The sequence below is a fragment of the Sus scrofa genome, chromosome 2 (assembly GCF_054392235.1).
Source record: "Sus scrofa isolate SSC_HxYL_T2T_F1_AM1 chromosome 2, Sscrofa_HxYL_maternal_Yorkshire_Landrace_v2.0, whole genome shotgun sequence".
In the NCBI taxonomy this organism is placed as follows: Eukaryota; Metazoa; Chordata; class Mammalia; order Artiodactyla; family Suidae; genus Sus; species Sus scrofa.
Genome location: NC_139384.1, coordinates 19370522 through 19388317, shown reverse-complemented (window position 1 = coordinate 19388317; position 17796 = coordinate 19370522). Strand labels below are relative to the sequence as shown.

At 50.6% G+C, this 17796-nt stretch overlaps 1 protein-coding gene across 1 annotated transcript; it reads left to right on the top strand.

Annotated features, from left to right (window-relative positions):
• Positions 1 to 793: 793 nt before the first annotated feature.
• LOC146405269 (uncharacterized) lies at positions 794 to 6710 on the top strand. Its single transcript, XM_085011673.1, has 6 exons — positions 794 to 878; positions 1131 to 1600; positions 1744 to 1814; positions 2610 to 2695; positions 2963 to 3077; positions 5335 to 6710. The coding sequence occupies exons 1-6, from the start codon at positions 794 to 796 to the stop codon at positions 5717 to 5719; spliced, it is 1212 nt and encodes a 403-aa protein (XP_084867799.1). The 3' UTR covers positions 5720 to 6710.
• Positions 6711 to 17796: the final 11086 nt, after the last annotated feature.

The following is a 17796-nucleotide window of genomic DNA, read 5'->3' as shown; positions in this document are numbered from 1 at the left end:
GGGGTGAGGTGGGGAGGGGTCAAGGATGGGGTCTCTGAGGAAACGATGCTTACTTAGGATGAGAGCCAAAAATTTAGGCGGTGAGGAAGGGCAGAAAAGCACACCAGGCAGGAAGGAGAGGCTGCACAAAGGGTGGGAGGTGGGAGGGTGAACACTGACCAGGAAGGGAGACCCCCAGTGTGGCCGCAGCTGAGTTGGGGGTGGGGTGGGGGATGGTGCACCAACCATACAGGCCTCATAGGCCTTCTGGAAAGGTCAGGCCTTTATGCCGAATACCACTATAGTGCCGAGATAGAAAGCTTTGGAGACCCAGAGACATGTCACTCTGCTGGACAGCAGAACAGGGAGGGCGGTCTTGCAGAGGTGACTCACATCTTAAGCTTTGGAGAATGAGTAAGAGGAAGCCAACTGGAGGAGGAGGGGGAGAAAGGTGTAAATTCCTTTGAAGGGGTTCAACAGCAGTAAAGATACCCAAGACCTTGGGTCAGGTGGTCTCAAGCAGGGTCCAACACCCAAGACAAGCTCCGAAAGGTGTCCGATAGAAAATGGCAGAGGAGAGTGGGCTTGGGGGGGTCCCAGGCTGGGCAGCCTTAAGCAGAGAAAGGCATGGCCAGACACGATTGTAGATTCTGGCGGTGTGTGAAGGATGGATTTGAAGGAGGCGGGAGTGTAGCAGGGAGCTCTTTGAGGAGAATTTGTTAATAGCCAATGAGAGAGGGACACCTAAGCCAAGCTGGCTGGAATTAGGATGGAGAAATGGAGAGTGCCTGGAGAGGTGCTGGGGGTGGGGGGGATGCGAGGCAGCTGCGATGATGGGGTGATTGGGAGTGCCATCACTGAGATGGACAATTACAGGAGCCAGACGCTGCGAGTTGGAGGTGCGTGCAGGGCAAGCCAAATGGAACTGTCCCGCCAGCGAAGAGATGGGCGCGCCGAGCACTGCGGATGGAGCTGAGAGTGGGAGGCGCCTCCTGTGGGTGGTTATTAACCACTCGCGGCAAATGAGTTGGTCCGGAGGAGGGCAGAGGAAGAAGAAACTGAGTGGGTCGGTGGGGACCAGAAGGAATGAGATTGGGGCGGGTGCAGGCCAGAGAGGACAGGAAGGGAAGGACCACGCCGACGCTGAGCAGCGCCCCGGGAGGTCAGCTCCGCGCGGGGCTGGGCGGACTTGGGGGCGCGGGCGGGTGTCGGCATCTCCTGCCTCCCCGCCGGGCTGCAGGCGGAGCCTGGGTGCGCGAGGCGTCGGCAGGCGCTGCAGAGCCAACCCCGGCCAGGGCCTTCCCGCAGCTCCTTGGGCTGCCTCGGCTGCAGCCGCCGGGAACAGCAGGGCATCCGCGCGGCTGGGCCACCCCGGCCATCCCGGCCACCCCAGGCTTCCCGCGTGTCCAGGCCGCGCCTCCCCACCGCCCGCGGACCTGGCGACGTCACTGCGGCTCTGACGCGCGCTAATGGAGGCACGGGTGGAGGCGGCGTGGCGCGGGCATCCTCCCGGGAGGTCCCGGTCCTTGCAGCCCGCGGCCGCGTTCTTGGCCCTACTCCAGGGGAACCTCGATTTTCCAAACTCGGGAAGGCCGGCTGTCCTTCGGCTACTGATAAGGACGCAAGCGCCGGGTAAAAGATTTTAACAATGCCCGGAAAGAAATAGTCGGACCCAAGAAAGAGACTAATAATAGCCGCCAGCTAGAGTTCTGCTCCTGTGCTCAGCGGTCTTAAGAACAATAATAACGACAACAACCACAATAGCCACCATTTATTGAGCGCTTACTCTGTGCCAGGCACTGTGTTAAGCGCTTTGCAGGCAACAACCCTCGGAGGTAAGTACCGTTATTATCCCTATTTTGCAGGAAACAGGGGCACAGAGAGGTTAAGTAACTCGCCCCAGGCACACAGCTAGCTGATGTCAGTGCCAGAATTCCAACCCAGGCAGTCTGATCCCATGTAATCGTCATGTCAACCCACTAAGGTCGGGATCATTTTCTCCATCTTAAAGATGAGGAAACTAAGGCACAGGGAAATTTAAGTACCTTGCCCAAGGTCACCTAGCTTGAAAATAGATGAGGCAGAAAGCGAACCCAGGGCTCCTCTCTGTCCGCAGAACCCGCGGTCTTGGCCAAAGGCGATGCCACTTCCAAACCACCTCCGACAGCCCAGCAGGCTTTGGCCCCGGGTCCCAAGAGGCGCAGCCTCTCCTGGGTTTGGGTGGTTTCCCGCGGCCTCCGATCCCCGGGTGAATTGGATGTTTCCGAGCATCATCCTGCTCAGCCCGAAGGCATCAGATAGAGACGCGTCTCCCGAAATCTGATCTGGGACCGGGCTGTGCAGTCCTGGGAAGGGATGGAGCGGGGGCGGAGGCAGCGGGAGGGATCCCGGGTCCCACCTGCAGAGCAGCAGAGCTGATGGTTTGCCCTGGCGTGGCCGGCAGAGGGCGCTGCCGCACGCGCCTCGGGTCCTACGGTCACCAGACTGCGGGGCGGGCGGGCCTCAGCATGCAGGCGCAGTAACCTCAAAACCCCGAAGCTGGAACCTTTCTTTCCTGGTAGCTGGCAACTTCACCTCTGCCCTGGGCTTGATTTTCCTGACCACTCCTCCCCATCTTCTTTGTCTTCAAGGTTTTCCCTGTCCCTGCACTGCTCGTTTGGTCACCTTTTGAGAGAAAAGAACACTGATCCCATTAAAAGGCCCTGTTGTTTGCCAGGTAAAACTCCACCTCGTCTCCCCTTCTCATAGATCCTTTGGTGATGCCAAATGGGCAAAAATCATCCATTAGAACAGATAACTTTCTGTCCTTCTCCAAAATAGGACTAGAGAATTGGTTAAGGAAGGAGCAGATAGATAAAAAGGATCTATTTTTAAAATAGCTACAGTGTATTAGGTGCTTGTTTTATGCTGAACCCTTTCTGTGTCTTGACTCCTTAATCCTCATCAGCCCTAAAAGGTATGCATTATTACTCTCATTTAACAGATGAGGTCACCAGACTGGTAAGTAGCAAGGCTGGGACTCCACTAGGAATATCTGACTTTAAAAGCCATGTTCCTGTCACCCAGAATGCACATGCTGATGCAGCTGAACAGAAGAGGTAAGAGACAAACCATGCCAAACACAAACCAAGATTTGCCCTAAGAGTGCTCAGAAATACCACATGTGAATCAGGGGCTTCAATAACTTTCTGAGCCTCAATCTGGAACTCTGTCTAAAACAGAAAAACAAACCTCAAAGTGCAATGAGAGAAGAATAGGAATGAGGCATTTAGCTTTCCCTTGGAAGAGCAGCTGGAGAGGCCCACTCACTTTCTATGTCTGGGCTCTGAGGAAATAAAGGTGGTTCTAGGAAAATCTGAAAAGTAAGAGAGGAAAAAAAAAATCCCTTCTGTGGTTTTTTTCTTTAACCAAGCCTCATTTTGCTATTTGTGTTTTATTTTAAAACTAATGTGGCTCTCCCCACCCTTTAAATTGGCACGTAAATAGCAAAAACAGAAGGAAGGCCAGCTACAAACTTCAAATGTGGTGGGTTTCTCAGGAAGGAGGTACATGACTTGAAGTGGAAATGAGGATTAAATGAGGTGCCTTAAACATTTCAAAGACAGACTTTCCACAAGGACTGTGGATCATAAGCCTTTAGAACAGGAGCTTTGTCTGGGTTTGGGCTTGGTAGAGTGTCCAGAATTTGTGAGTGCCCCAAAATGTGGAAAACGAATCACACTTCTAGTGTCTGTCTGCATCATCTAATCATCTCGGCCACCGCTCTGCTTACAGCTTTAAAGGTTGGCTTCTGGAGGATTTTCCTGTTCTCAGATGTCAGACACACATCCTCCCTCAGACCCCTTACTTTTCCAGAAGTTTGCTCTGGGAATTCAGTCAAGGTGAGGCAATGGTTGATGATATCACTAGGCTTGTTTGAAGAGATTGACAGGCCAGCTCTGGAATCACCAACTGGAGGTTTTTCCAAACTGGGAAACCAAGGCAGAAGGGACTTCATGAGACTTGTCACTAACAGTTCTGATTCTCTCGCCCTATGTCTTTGAACTAGAAGGATTCCCCTCTTACCCAACACAAGAGAGACCTGAATATCCCAGGCTGCCTCTTGCAAAATTCTTGGACCTCTTCGACCTTCCTCGCTGCTGCTTCCCTCATTCTTTCAGTGCGTTCATTCTACAAACATGCCTCAAGGGCGCATGATGTGTAGATCCTAGTGGCAGAGCAGAGAACCTAACATGAGCTCAGAAGCTTACTTTCTCCCATTCCCTCCTGGTTTCTAACCTCATGGCTTCAACTTCCACACCTGGAGAGGTCCTATGATGGTAAATGACTTGCTTCTCCAGGTAAGGACTGCTGCTCAGACATACCTGACATTCCACCAGCTCCTTCGGCAGCTCTCTGAGATCATACCCTGGGACCCTGACACCACAGCGATGACACCGATTTGGTAGAAGGTTTGGGTCCTGAGATACCTTCAGAAGCAGGGCTCAGAAATGCTCCAGCTCCAGCATTTGCCCTTGCTCCTCCCCATCCCTTTCCAGTTGTCACTCCTTCAGTTTATAAGATCGCTGTTGTCCAAAATAGCACAGGCTATATTTATGAAGCATCTATTATGATGAAAAATCCCGTAGTGCCATAATACCCTACTGTCCAAAGGAAAATGTTGGCTTAAACAAACAACAGTGACTATCTGGCAAAGTGATGTGTGGGATAATGCTTATGAGTCTTTTGGGTCATTTTTTTTTTTTTTATTGAATCTTGGGACTGAGTGATTCATAATAACGAGAGGAAGGAAGAACACTAGGCCTGTTTTAGCTTTCAAGATTATTCAAATGGAATAGATTTTCACCATCAACACCCTAGCAAAGACAGAATGCTTAAGGTAAATTGCCAGTTTTTGTCTTTTTGGAAAATCCATTAATACTGAATGATCTTGGTTTTAATCCATTCCAAAAAAAAAAAAAAAAGAAAGAAAGAAAGAAAAAAGACTGAACCACAGGATTCAGAGTATGTCCCTGGAAATCACTTTAGAAAGTAGCTTCCAAGTCAGTACTCATTCTTCTTGAATATCCCACCCCCAAGACCATCCCATCCCTTCTAGATACAGGATTATTTTCTCTCCTCTTAAGGGAGGACTGGCCCAGAGACCAAAAGAATGAATAGCATAAGGAGGACTTTTCCACGACCTTAGCTGCAGAGCTGTTTGAATCTAGAGAACCCATATGTGTGTGCTGTGTCTACATCGAGGTGATGGTAGTGCAGTCTCTGGCTAATGTTCAGTCTCCATGGTTTGTGACCTCATGGCTTCAACTTCCGCACCTGGAGAAAGCCCATGACAGTAAATGACTTGCTTCATAGGGGAGCTGAGACGCGTCAAAAGAAGGCCTCTCTGTGGAAGGAGGATGTGTGTCCACCCACCAAGAAGGTTTTGATGGTCAGTGTCTGCGTATCCAGCTGCTGGGGTGAAGAGATTTGGAAATCACTGAACATTCCTGTTGGGAGCTTTCCAAGCCCTTTTGGGAACCGGCAACAGCGCTTGTCTGGGGAAATTAGTTTTGCACTTTCACAGAGTGAGAAATTCCTCAGGGGCATTCTTGTTCTTGGGAAGAGAAATCAAACCCAGCGCATTCCTTCAGGGCCCAAGCCCGTAGTAAAGCATACCGAGTCCAGTTCGGGTGGTCCAGTTTGGGGCCTTGGGGTGGGGCAGGCGCAGCAGAGTTCTGCGAATTTCACCTGTGACTAAGTCCCAACCCCCGCGCCTGGCGCGAGCTTGAGATTTCAGGGGATCGTGTTACCAGTGTGTAAACACCTTGAGTAATGGCCAACGCTCCCAAGCGACCATGGAGGATCTCAAAGCCTTCCTATCTTCCTAGAAACCTTGGCGGCCCGGCCGGCTGTTTGCTGTCTGATGCAACAGTTTGCAACGCGGTTCTGGGAGCCGAGCCTGCCGCGGGGCGCTGGGCGTCCTGCTCACGCGCATGCGCGGGCTGCGGCCCGCCGGGTCGGGCGGGGGAGAAGCTTTTCACCAGATGTGCGGGGGGCAGGGCGGACGGGGAGACCTTTGGCAGCTCGCGCCGGCGATCTGAGCTTAATTAAACTTCTCCCGAGGCACTGGCTGACTGATTGACCCAGTGATCCAAAAAAATCACAGAGGCCCGAATCGCCCTAAACGAGGCGGGAGAGCGAAGTTGGGGAGTTGGCTTTCGTTTTTCAGAGCTGGCTGGGGTTTTGGATTCGGCCTTCCTTCCCCGAGCCCCGCAATCCACAATGCTTTCGGGGTTCCAGAGTCCAGGAGGGCGTCAGGCCTCGTTTGTGTGGGCCCTCCCACCGATTTCTCACAGAAGGAACAACAACGGTTGTAGAGGGGAAAAGAAGGGGAAGAGAGGCAGTTTTGATAGCATCTAGATCGGTATCTTTCTTGCTTCATTTCTCCACCCTTGCGGTGTGCCTTAGAAGGTTTTATAAGCAGAAACGAACATGGCATCGTGGATAATTTTCCAAGTTTTTGAGCCATTTAGGTATTCCTCTATGATTTTCTTCCATACCCACATTCTTCCTATATTATATAAATTGACTTCTATTAACTTTCCTTATTTTTAAAATTATCTTTAAAATCAATTCCCTTTTTAACATAGCCTTGTCCTAAGCAACATTAGGAAAACCACAGCTTTGATGTGCTAGTCATATATGTTAATACACTTGAAAATAAACTCATAACTATTCAAATTTAAAAATGTGTTGTTAGCTAAAAGTTTCCTGTCTACTACATTTGAAGAAAAATTCCAAAGGTAATAATAATAGCTAACATCTGTTGAGTGATTGATTGCCAATATCCTAAGCACTGTTCTAAGATGCTAAGTCCTTCCTGACACCTTAGAAGGTGAGTGTTGTTTACATTTTACAGAAGAGAAAATAAGCCACAGAAAGGTTAAGTAACTTGCCTGAGGTCAGAGAGCCAGGATGCAAATTCTGCTAGCGTCACTCTAGACCTACACTCCTCGCCTTAAAAGAGGTAAAGTTACTGCTGGAGAGCACCCAGGTGGTGGGATAGCCTGGATATAAACCCAAGTCTGGCTGACTGCAGAACTGAGCTTGTAGCTAATGTGTAGGACTCTTTTTTGCCTGTTTCCCCAAATCTCACCTCATTCAGCCTTTTTATCCCTGCCTCCTCGGGAATCCAAAAGGTGCTTCCAAGCCTTTCTTTCTTCACTCCCTCACTCCCTACATCTCCCCTCCCCCTGCCCCGAGGATGGGACAAAGTTTCTCATTTCAGGCGCTTTCTTCTCTGAACTTAAGTAACCCATAAATCTCTTATATCTCTGGGACTCTCTGCTTTGAAGGTCCTATCTTGTCTCCTCCACTGACCTTGAAACTGCTTAGAAGTTCCACCTATCAGCATTGAAACTACATTTCCCAGACTGCCATGTTCCCCTGGAAAGAGAACAAAAATCCTATGTCAAACCATGTGGCTCCTATTTTGGGGTCGGAAAATCTGGTCACTAGCTTGGAGAAAGATTGGTATGCCCATAGCCTGATTCTTCTGTCCCCAAGCAGACATGAATTTCCCAGGTCTCAGTGATTGGGGGTAGGGGCAAGTTATTTCAGCAAACAAAACCTTCAATTAGTTTAAATGAAGACTTGGCATAAGATTTCTAAAAAGTGGCTGACCCTTGCCCCATAGATATATTTTCTTTCGGCAATAGCCCTTACTACCACCCCTTTCCTCCTTTCCCTTCCTTTTCCTTTCCCCTCCTTCCAGATTCTTCTCTTAATTGTACCATCATGTCACTGCCTTGTCCCCCCACCCCCACCTCCATGCCCACACCCACTCTTTAACTGTTTAGTACAAAATCCAGCCCAGACTGAGGTTTTCTTCGACCCAAATGTTATTTTCAGAAGGAGCCATTGAGGTTGGGGTGTAATTGCAGCGTTGGGCCTCTGCAAGCCAAGCTGAAAATAATCAGCGAGGCAGATGGGGTGGGAAGAGTGTGTGGTGGCCGCTTCCACCAAAGAGCAAGAGAAACCCAATGGAGTGAGTCAGAGAGGTGAGTGCCAGTCTGCGCCTCCTGGGCTTACGGCTGGGAGTTGAATTAAGGAGAGACTGCCCAAGGTGCTAGGCCTTTGACTTAGGCCGATCCAAGGTGGTTCCTGGCTTTCCTGGCTGTACATCACAAGTCCGTATTTCTTGTGGCCGTCACTAAGCTTCTCTTGCTCTTCCTCAATTGGGCCATAGCAGCCAGTACACCAAATGGGTGCTTGGCCATCCAGTTGGCTCACTCATCTCTAGGGCAGGGTTTCTCAACTTGGCCTTATTGGCATGTCAGCCTGGATAATTCTTTACCATGGGGTTGGGGTGGGATTTCTTGTGCATTGTAGGATGTTTAGCAATATCTCTGGCCTCTACCCACTAGAAGCAGTAACACACACACACACACACACACACACACACGTCAAGACTATCTAAAATGTCTCCAAACATGCCAGATGCCTTTGGTTAAGAAAATCATCCCTGGTTAAGAAGCACTGGTCTGGAGTAATCCAGGCCTGTAAAAGGGTCCCGTCACCCATCTGCATGGGGGCCTCACTGCTTTGCCCCATGTCTTAATGGACCCTAATGAAAACTACTGGCCAACTCCTAGTTCCAGTGACAACTACTGAATACCTCAAACCCAGCATAAGCACCCACTGTGTGCCAGGCACTGGACAAGCTGTTGAGAAGGAAGCGACAAGCAAGACAGACGTGGTCCTTCAGGGAAATGACTGAGTGATTAAAGAACTCAGAGTGAGGAGTTCCTGCTGTGGCTCAGCAGTAACAAACCTGACTAGTATCCATGAGGATGCAGGTTTGATCCCTGGCCTCGCTCAGTGGGTTAAGGACCCAGCATTGCCATAAGCTGTGGTGTATGTTGCAGACATGGCTCGGATCTGGTGTGGCTGTGGCTGTGGTATAGGCCAGCAGCTGCAGCTCCAATTCGACCCCTAGCCTGGGAAACTCCATATGCCGAGGTGCAGCTGTGAAAAGCAAAACAAACAAACAAAAAATACCAACTCAGAGTGAGAGGCTTGTAAAGAAATAGAGTATTATAGGAGTTCCCATTGTGGCTCAGCGGTAATGAACCCAACTAGTATCCATGAGGACCCGGGTTCGATCCCTGGCCTCACTCAGTGGGTTAAGGATCCAGCGTTGCCACGTGAACTGTCATGTAGTCGCAGACGCAGCTTGGATCCCACGTTGCTATGGCTGCGATGTAGGCTGGTAGCTGTAGTTTGGACTCAACCCCTAGCCTGGGAACTTCCATGTGTCATGGGCGTGGTCCTAAAAAGCCAAAAAAAAAAAAAAAAAAAAAGAAAAGAAAAAAGGAAAAAGAAATGGGTTATTATAAGACAATTGAAGGGGGTTTCTCACCTAGGTTCAGGGGAAGTCAAGAAAGGTTCTTGGAGGAAATGAAAATTAGCCAGTTGGAGATCTGAAGGTGAGGCAGTGTTCCATGGAGTAGGCACAGAGTGTTCAGAAGCCCTGAGTTAGAGAATGTCGTACATTCAGGGAACCCAAAGAAGTCTGCCGTGGACCAGGCTGAGGACAGTGGGTTGTTTTCTCCTCTCACCCCCAAAACTTGCTTTCCCTGTACTCCTCCGGATTTCTAGCACAAGCATATAAACTTAGGATCCTATTTAACCACCCCCCTGCCTTGTCCTGCTCAACCCCCTCTCAATCACCCAGTAACCAAGTTCTGTCAGTTCTGCCACCAAAATCTCTCTGCAAACCATCTCCTTGCCTCCCTTCCCACCACCCCAGCCCCTATGCCGGCTCTCTTCATTACTCAGCCGAATTTGTGAAATAGCTTCCTAAACAGTCATCCTCCAGTCTCTACCTCAGAGAAAGACACAGATCTGACCATGGCTCTGCTGGCTTAAAAACCCAGCCTGGCTTCCAGAGGCCTGTCAGACAGGCTGCCTCTCCCCGGCCCCCCGCCACTCCCCCCCTGCCCCCCGCCAGCTCTCAGGTGCCCTTCATTAACTGTTCCCAGGGTCCCTCCCCGCCTCCCACTCTGGCCACACCAGACCACGGGCCACACCCTGTGGGCCCTCACGCCTCTGTGATTGTGCCGTCGTCTTTGTCTGAGAGGCCCTTTCCCAACCCAAATCATTTGGGGAATTCCCACACATCCCTTAAGACCCAGACAAAACCAACTCATGATACTCCCTCTTCCTTCTCAGAAGCCTTCCCTTAATTCGTCCCTCTGTTTTCATTGGGGTTTGTATGTTGCTGCAAGTGTACCATTTGTCACACTGACCCACAGTTATCTATTTAAATCCATCCCTTCCCCCAGAGTCAAAGGGCCTCAAAGATATTGTAGGGGACCCTGCTTGTTGATTACCCAACACCCATTCTTCCCCTTCCAGCTTCCTAAGAGAGGCCAAAGAAATACAAGGCACGGTGTATTATTTTGCAGACAAGCTAAGCTGCCATAACACACAGACCCAGAGGAGAGAGGCTTAAGCAGGCCCAAGGGCCTCCGTGGAAGCTGACCCCTTGCCAAGACCCATCACCCTTCCTACAAAGGCCTAACTAATCAGCGTGTGGCACAGACGTCTCTGGTTCCCTAATATTCACTCTCCCCTTCTTTAATAACATGAGTCCTGGTTTGGGGCCAAGCAGGTAGCTGCCTGGGAAGGACTACACTTCCCAGCCTCCCTTGCAGCTTGATGTGGCTTTGAGGTTAAGTTCTCAACGACAGACTCTGAGCAGAAACTATTGAACCATTTCTAAGCTATGTCCTCCAAAAGAATGTGCATGTGCTCCCCTGCCCTTCCCCGTTTCTGAGAGGTGATGAAAATTGAAACAGTCTTCCTGGACCTAGAGAGGGGAACTGCATTTAGAGGATGCTGGAGCCTTCCTCTTAGTCTTGGACGGCTTTTTTCCAAACTCTATGATATGAAAAAGACATAAATTTATGTTTTGCTTACATTTCTACGTTTGGAATCTCCTAGGTCTGTGACCTCGTTAGGGCCAGGGAGATACAAGGGAAGGTTCTGAGAAACCCTTTTCACGAGGGAGCATCATGGAACAACCTTCTCTTTCTCTCTTCCTCTGGACATTGCCAGGCCTGGAACTTTGGTAGTGCTTTCGCTACCAGCCTAAGAAATGGGCTACACACAAGGAGGACAGAGGTGACAAAAGCTTAGGGAAGTGGAGTCAGTTTCTGGACTAAAGAACTCTGAAGCCCACTGTCTTCCCACCTGAACTGCTGCAACAAAATACAACAGACTGAGGGGCTTAAGCAATAGAATTTTACTTTCTCATGATTCTAGAAAGTGAAAAGCCCAAGACTGAGGAACCATTAGGGTTGGTTGTTGGGGAGGCCTCTCTTCCTGGCTTGCAGACAACCACCTTCCCACTGTGTCCTCACAGGGCCTCATCTGTCTGTGTGAGAAGACAGCACGCTCTGGTGTCTCTCTCTCTCTTTTTTTTTTTCTTTTGCTTTTGCTTTTTAGGGCCACACCTGTAGCATATGGAGGTTCCCAGGTTAGGAGTTGAATCAGATCTACAGCTCCCGGCCTACGATGCCACAGCCACAGCAACGCAAGATCCGAGCCACGTCTGCAACCTACACCACAGCTCACGGCAACACCGGATCTTTAACCCACTGAGTGAGGCCAGGGATCAGACCTGCGGCCTCATGGTTCCCAGTCAGATTCGTTTCCACTGCGCCACAATGGGAACTCCTCTGGGGTCTCTTCTTCTTATAAAAACACCAGTCTGATCAGACGTGGGCTCCATCCTACGACCTCGTGTAACCTTAATTACCTCCTTAAAGACCCTATCTTGAATGTTAAGGCTTCAACATATGAATTTGGGGGATCACAATTCAGTCCATAATACCCACCCTGCCTCTGGGCTTTCAGGTACATGAGCCCATAAATGTCCTTTCACGTTGGTTTTCTGTCGCATCTAACCTTACAGTGCTTCACTTCTCTTCATGTCCCTGCTGGGTGCAGCACAGAAAGGGTCAATAAATACTTGTGGAATAAATGCCCAGTCACACGTTTTCTTCTCTTACCTGGAATGACAACCTCACAGATAAGCTAGAAGCATTTCTCTCTACCCCAGTCTAAACACCTCAAGCAGTCACATGGACCTCATCTCTAGAAAATTCTTCCCAGAACCACCCACTGGCCACTTATACAGAGAGCTAATGGCAGCCTGGATGGCTAAACAAGGGGCACAAGGAACCTGAGGAGTGCCCTTGCAGCAGGGCATGGGTTTGATCCCTGTCCAGGGAACTTCTGTAAGCCATGGCCAAGGCCAAAGAAAAAGAAAGTGTCTGATTAACTACTAGACTTCCTGCCCCTCAGCACAGAAGAGAAAGCCCAAGGGAGGGCCTGGACTCTCACAACCGTGTCCTTTGAGATGAAACCAGAGGTTGACTCTGTGAAAAAACAAGGTGGGGCGGGGGCACGCGCTGGCAATGGTCAGACATTCAGCAAGCCCTGCAGCCAGGATACTCCTTGGGTGCTCAAAACAGGGCACGTGCCAGTTCCAGGCAATACTTCCTTCTTCTAGCCATGAGAACTCCGCTCATGTAGCCTGGGGAAAGGGCTGCCTCATTACTCAGCCAACTGGAATGTGGGAGAATTAGACCTCCAGGAAGATGACTAGGGAATGGGTCATGGTCAGCTAAGACCTTGATGGGCCAGAGGTGCTTCCTCCTGTGTCTGCAGCAACTCCAAGGCTTTCTTCCCATGCCTTTCAAAGTCACCATCTATAGGACACTCACCATGGGCTAAGCACAGGTATTAGCTTATTTTCTCTTCACAGGAGCCCTGCAGGTATGTATCATTGCTAACCCCATTTTACAGATAAGTCAAGCAGGGCTTAGAGAGGTGAAATGTCTTGCTTGGAGTGATAGAGCTGGGTTTGACCTCAGGATCTTTTTTTTTTTTTTTTTTTTCCCTTTCTAGGGCTGCTTCCCACGGCCTATGGAGGTTCCCAGGTAGGGGTCGAATCAGAGCTGTAGCCGCCGGCCTACACCACAGCCACAGCAATGCGGGATCCAAGCCGTGTCTGAGACCTACACCACAGCTCACAGCAACGCAGGATCCTTAACCCACTGAGCAAGGCCAGGGATCAAACCCGCAACCTCATGGTTCCTAGTCGGATTCATTAACCACTGCGCCACGACAGGAACTCCGCCTTCAGGATCTTAACCAGAGCACTTGGTGGTAGACCTTTAGGATTTGGCAACATCTCCTCTGGTCTTAGAACATGGGCGGGCCGGGGGGAAAGAGCATGGTGAGACCCCAGACCTGCGAGGTCAGCCAGTGAGGAGGAAGTTAGGACCAGAGAGTAAGACAGTCTGGCAAAGACCACCAGGCAGCCCGGGTCACGTACAAAGGGGGTAGCCAGCTCTGTCAGTTGGGGTCTACTGGACCCAACTGGGGTGAGCAGAGGTCCTTTTCATAAGAGGAGTCTAGTCCTCACATCAGGAGTCTGCCCACCCCCTGCCCAGCAGGGGCCCTCTAGCAGGTGGGGGAAAGCCTCAGGAGCAGGAGGCCACCCTGGCGGGATCTGTGTCCTGGTCATTTGTTTTCTGTTTGTTGTCATATCTATTGCTTGTCTTTCTCTGTTCTGCTCAACATCTTGGAGGGCAACTGACACATCCCAGACTCTCCTGCCAACCGGCTTCTGACCAGGTTTACCCAACAAAAGGTGCTAGAGGAAGATGGGGAGCGGGAGGAGGAGAGGTGTCTGGGTACTTGTCCCAACCCGAGCTTCACGGGGCATCTCCGGCCATGGCTCCCTCCCTGCCCTGGCTCCAGCTCCCAGGGGGGCAGCCTCAGGCCCTGGGCTCTTAGATCACCCCTCCTCCCTTGGTTTCCCCAGCCTCAGGGGTCGTGGCAGTCCCCTGCTGCTGGCCAGTTCACTTCCCCACTCCCCGGGTGCCCTTCAGCACTTGCCACTGTTCCCTCTACTGACCGTGGTTCTGTTCTCCTCACTGGACCTTGCCCAACCCTGGGCTGGAATGAGACAGTCAGGGTCCTCGTCTCCTACCCCCACCTGTGGATGGGGTCAGGGGCTCCCTGGGCACAGCCGGGATGTCTTAGTCTGTTCAAGCCACCATCACAAAATACCACAAACTGGGGGGCTAATAAACCACAGAAACTTATTCCTCTCAGTTCTGGAAGCTGGATGTCTCAGATCAAGGTACCAGCATGGTAGGGTTCTGGTGAGAGCACTCTTCTAGAAAGGACTCCCCCGACCCCTGCTCTGTGGCTCCACCCTCACAACCTAAGCATCTCCCAAAGGCCCCACCTCCTAATACCGTCATCCTGGGCATTAGGATTTTGACATATGAATTTGCAGGGGACACAAACATTCAGACCACAGCAGACGGGGAACTCTTAAGCATGAGGATGGGCAGAAGTTCCATCCTGCAGCAAGGCCACCAGCATGTCCCTTGGGTGCCAAGTTAGGTGACCATGGACACAACAGAGCAACTTCCAGCAGGATCCCAGACCAAGAGCCCCAGCAACTGGCAGGTCTGAGCCTACAGAGTGTCTTCCTGCCCTTCAAGATCCAATATGCCCCTCATGTCCTCTCAGCCTCAATACAATCTCAGCTGGGCCACTTCCTCCCTCTGTGGCCAAGTTACTTAACCCCTCTGGACCTCACTGTCCTCCTCTGTATTCTGGGGGAAATATGGTACCCCCTCTCAGGTTGCCATGACAATGGAATAATGCCTGGTGCCATGCCTGACACAGAGCCAGTGGTCAGTAACTGGGAGCAGCTGTCATAATTGTTGTTAAGAATAATAATAGCGTGGGTGGCACAAGAGGAATCGGTGACTTGTCTGTGAGGATCTCTGGAGAGCAGGAGCAGACGAGATAAAGTGGGGCCTGGTGCAGGGCAGCCAAGCTGAAAAGCAGCAGCATTTGGAGTTCTGCCTCCAGGGGCCACCAGCTAGTCGCCCCATCCCAAAGACAGGCACCCACTTCCCTGGCAGCCTTTTTCCTCCGGCTGGTCCTCAGACACTCGAACTGATACAGTCCTGAGCAGGGGAATGCTCAATGCCTGAGAAGGGATCCCTCCTCTGCCACTGCTGAGTGAGGGCTGGATCCCGAGACCAGAAAGGCGGTGAGGACTGTGCACGTATCAGGTGCCATCACTAAGTATTTCCTGTCTGCCAGGCTCTGTGTGAAACACACAGATGCCTCCTGTGTACTATCGGGTTATCCTCTAGCCCCTGGAAGAGGAGGTGTGTGTGTGTGTTATCATCATCATCATCAACAAAAATACCCCCATTTGATAAAGGCATCGAGCTTCAGAGAGATTGAAGAACCCGCCAAGACCATGTAGCCAGAATTCAGCAGAGCTAAAACTGCAACTGACTCTATCTGATAGAAGACTTCAGCCTCCCGGGGAGTTAATGTGTATCTCTCACGGCCCATGACTCTGGCGTCAAGAGGGCTCTGGTTCTGGCATTTGAGTCAAGGAAGTGGGAGGCCCACGGGGCAATGCACTGCTCACAGAGCTCCTCCATGACTCACCTGGCCCTACAGACCTGCCCGCTTTTGGGATGTTTGCCAGATGGTGGAGACAAGGGGCAGACCTGAAAATGGTGGTCCACCGGGAGGCTGCCCCTGCTGATGCATGTGTGTGTGTGTGTGTGTGTGTGTGTGTGTGTGTACCCATGTACACGTAGACATGGAAGGACACACTAGCCTGACCACCACCTTGGCCCAGGAGAGGAGAGGGGGCTGTGCGTTTGGGAGATGAATGGGAAGGGCTGGGAGGCCCCTCTCTCATCCCCTCCCACTTCTGGGGAGATGCTGTGATATTTTCCTGAGGAGCTGGCTATGGGCCTGGCGGCTTTTGCTCTCCATACAGTCAAGGAGAAAGGACACTGGGAAACTCCCTCTCCAAAATCAGTTCAGACTTGAGCAGCCTCTCTGAACCTCAGAGTCAGACCGTGGCCGAGGCCCCTGTGGACTTATAATGCGTGAAGACAGGCTGCCCCAGGACACCACAACCCCAGATTCCACCACCTCCTGGAAATCAGTCTTCAATGACCCCCAGCCTTGCTCCAAGCTCTGAGTCACATAAGCCACGCTGAATGGCCCCTCATGACACAGCCCGGTGTGGCTGGAGGAGCGTGAGCCTCGGGGTCATCTGGACTGGTAGGAGCTATGAGACCTGGGGCAAGTGACCCAGCTGATCCTCAGTTTCCTCTTCTGTAAAATGTAGGAGATAACTGCTCACGGGTAAGTGCTCCTGCCTCGTCTCCTTTTCTCCTTGCTCCCTCTGGACCTCCTGAACCTCCGCTGACCACATTACCACCTCGCTGCGGGCCCTCATTTCCCAGCATCCTCCCAGCGGCGGGCCAGCCTCTGAGCCTCTCAGGAGACAGTGGTTTTGCCACCCTTTGCTTGCGGCCTGCCGTGGGCCAGCTCCCCTGAGAGCTAAGGCCTCCGAGCTGGGCGACTGGGGCCCCACCCTCTTTGTAAACACTAGTTGGGCACCAACTGACCTCAGGAGGGAAGTGCTCAGCTGGGACCCTCCTCTTCTGCCCTGCTTGCCCCTGTACATCCCAGCGGAAACGCCAGGCAGCTCTGGCACCCTCGTACCCAGGCCGCCTCCGTCCTGGAAATAGGCACTTGGAGCCAAACCCTTGGCTGAAGGTGGAAGGAAGTTAACAGGCCTTGAGTGCTTCCCTCCCCCATCCCACAGCCCCACCCTGGCCGCCCCAGACAGCACAAGTTCTCTCTAATTTAAATGTTTTTAATGATCATGATAGACATACATAAAGAGGACTTTTGTGTTCTTCTTTGTTTCTTAAAAATAAAGACAGGAATTAAGTATAACAAAATATGAATCATTTTAACTCTGGGCAGTGGGCCTGTGTGTGTTTTATTGTTCTTTGTAACTTCTTTTCTGTATTGTTAAAATTTCTCTAAATAAAAACCTTTTCTTTCTTGGCCACACCCAAGAACGTGGAAGTTCCCAGGCCAGGGATTGAACCCGCGCCACAGGAGCGACCCAAGCTGCTTCAGTGACAATGCCAGATCCTTAACCCACTGCGCCACAAGAGAGCTCCTAATAAAACATTTTTAAATAGATAAGATTCATACAGATTTATTGGGAAGAAAATTTAGAAAATGCCAAAAAGTATAAAGAGAATACAAATCACCAGAAATCTCTCCTTTGGAATCAGACCATTTATATATTGGCTTATCTCCTTCTGGTTCTTTTTCTAGCATATGTTTATGTCATTTTATTTTTTTTCAATTGAGATATAATCGGCATATAACATTGTTTTCGTTTTAGCTTTATTCTTTTTTTTTTTTTAGGGCTGCAGCCATGGAATATGGAGGTTCCCTAGCTAGGGGTCAAATCAGAGCTGTAGCTGCTGGCCTACACGACAGCCACAGCAAAGCCAGATGGAAGCCGCATCTGCGGACCTTCACCACAGCTCATGGCAACGCCAGATCCCAAACCCACTGAGTGAGGCTGGGATCGAACCTGCATCCTCATGGATGCTAGTCAGATTTGTTTCTGCTGAGACACGACGGGAACTCCCCACTTTATTCTTTTTACCAAAAAGAACCCCTAGAATTATATTGTTTAATAACTCTTTTCCCCCAACAATATATTTTGAACAGCTTCCCATGCCTTTGACTGTGAATATTACCTTTAGCACACTTCTTTTCGGTCTTTTTTGCACATAATCATGAGAAAGGTATACTTTTTATGATTTGGATCCATATGGACCATTCCATTTATACCTTTTATTTTCTATTCTCTAAAAAGCACTACTTCTG

Bases quoted from the DNA above. Each gene is read 5' to 3' on its own strand.
- LOC146405269 (XM_085011673.1), top strand. From the start codon at position 794: ATGCGAGGCAGCTGCGATGATGGGGTGATTGGGAGTGCCATCACTGAG. The intron at 1,601-1,743 runs GCAAGCGCCGGG...CAACCACAATAG, and splicing joins CTTCGGCTACTGATAAGGAC to CCACCATTTATTGAGCGCTT. The intron at 2,696-2,962 runs GTAAAACTCCAC...CTCATTTAACAG, and splicing joins AAGGCCCTGTTGTTTGCCAG to ATGAGGTCACCAGACTGGTA.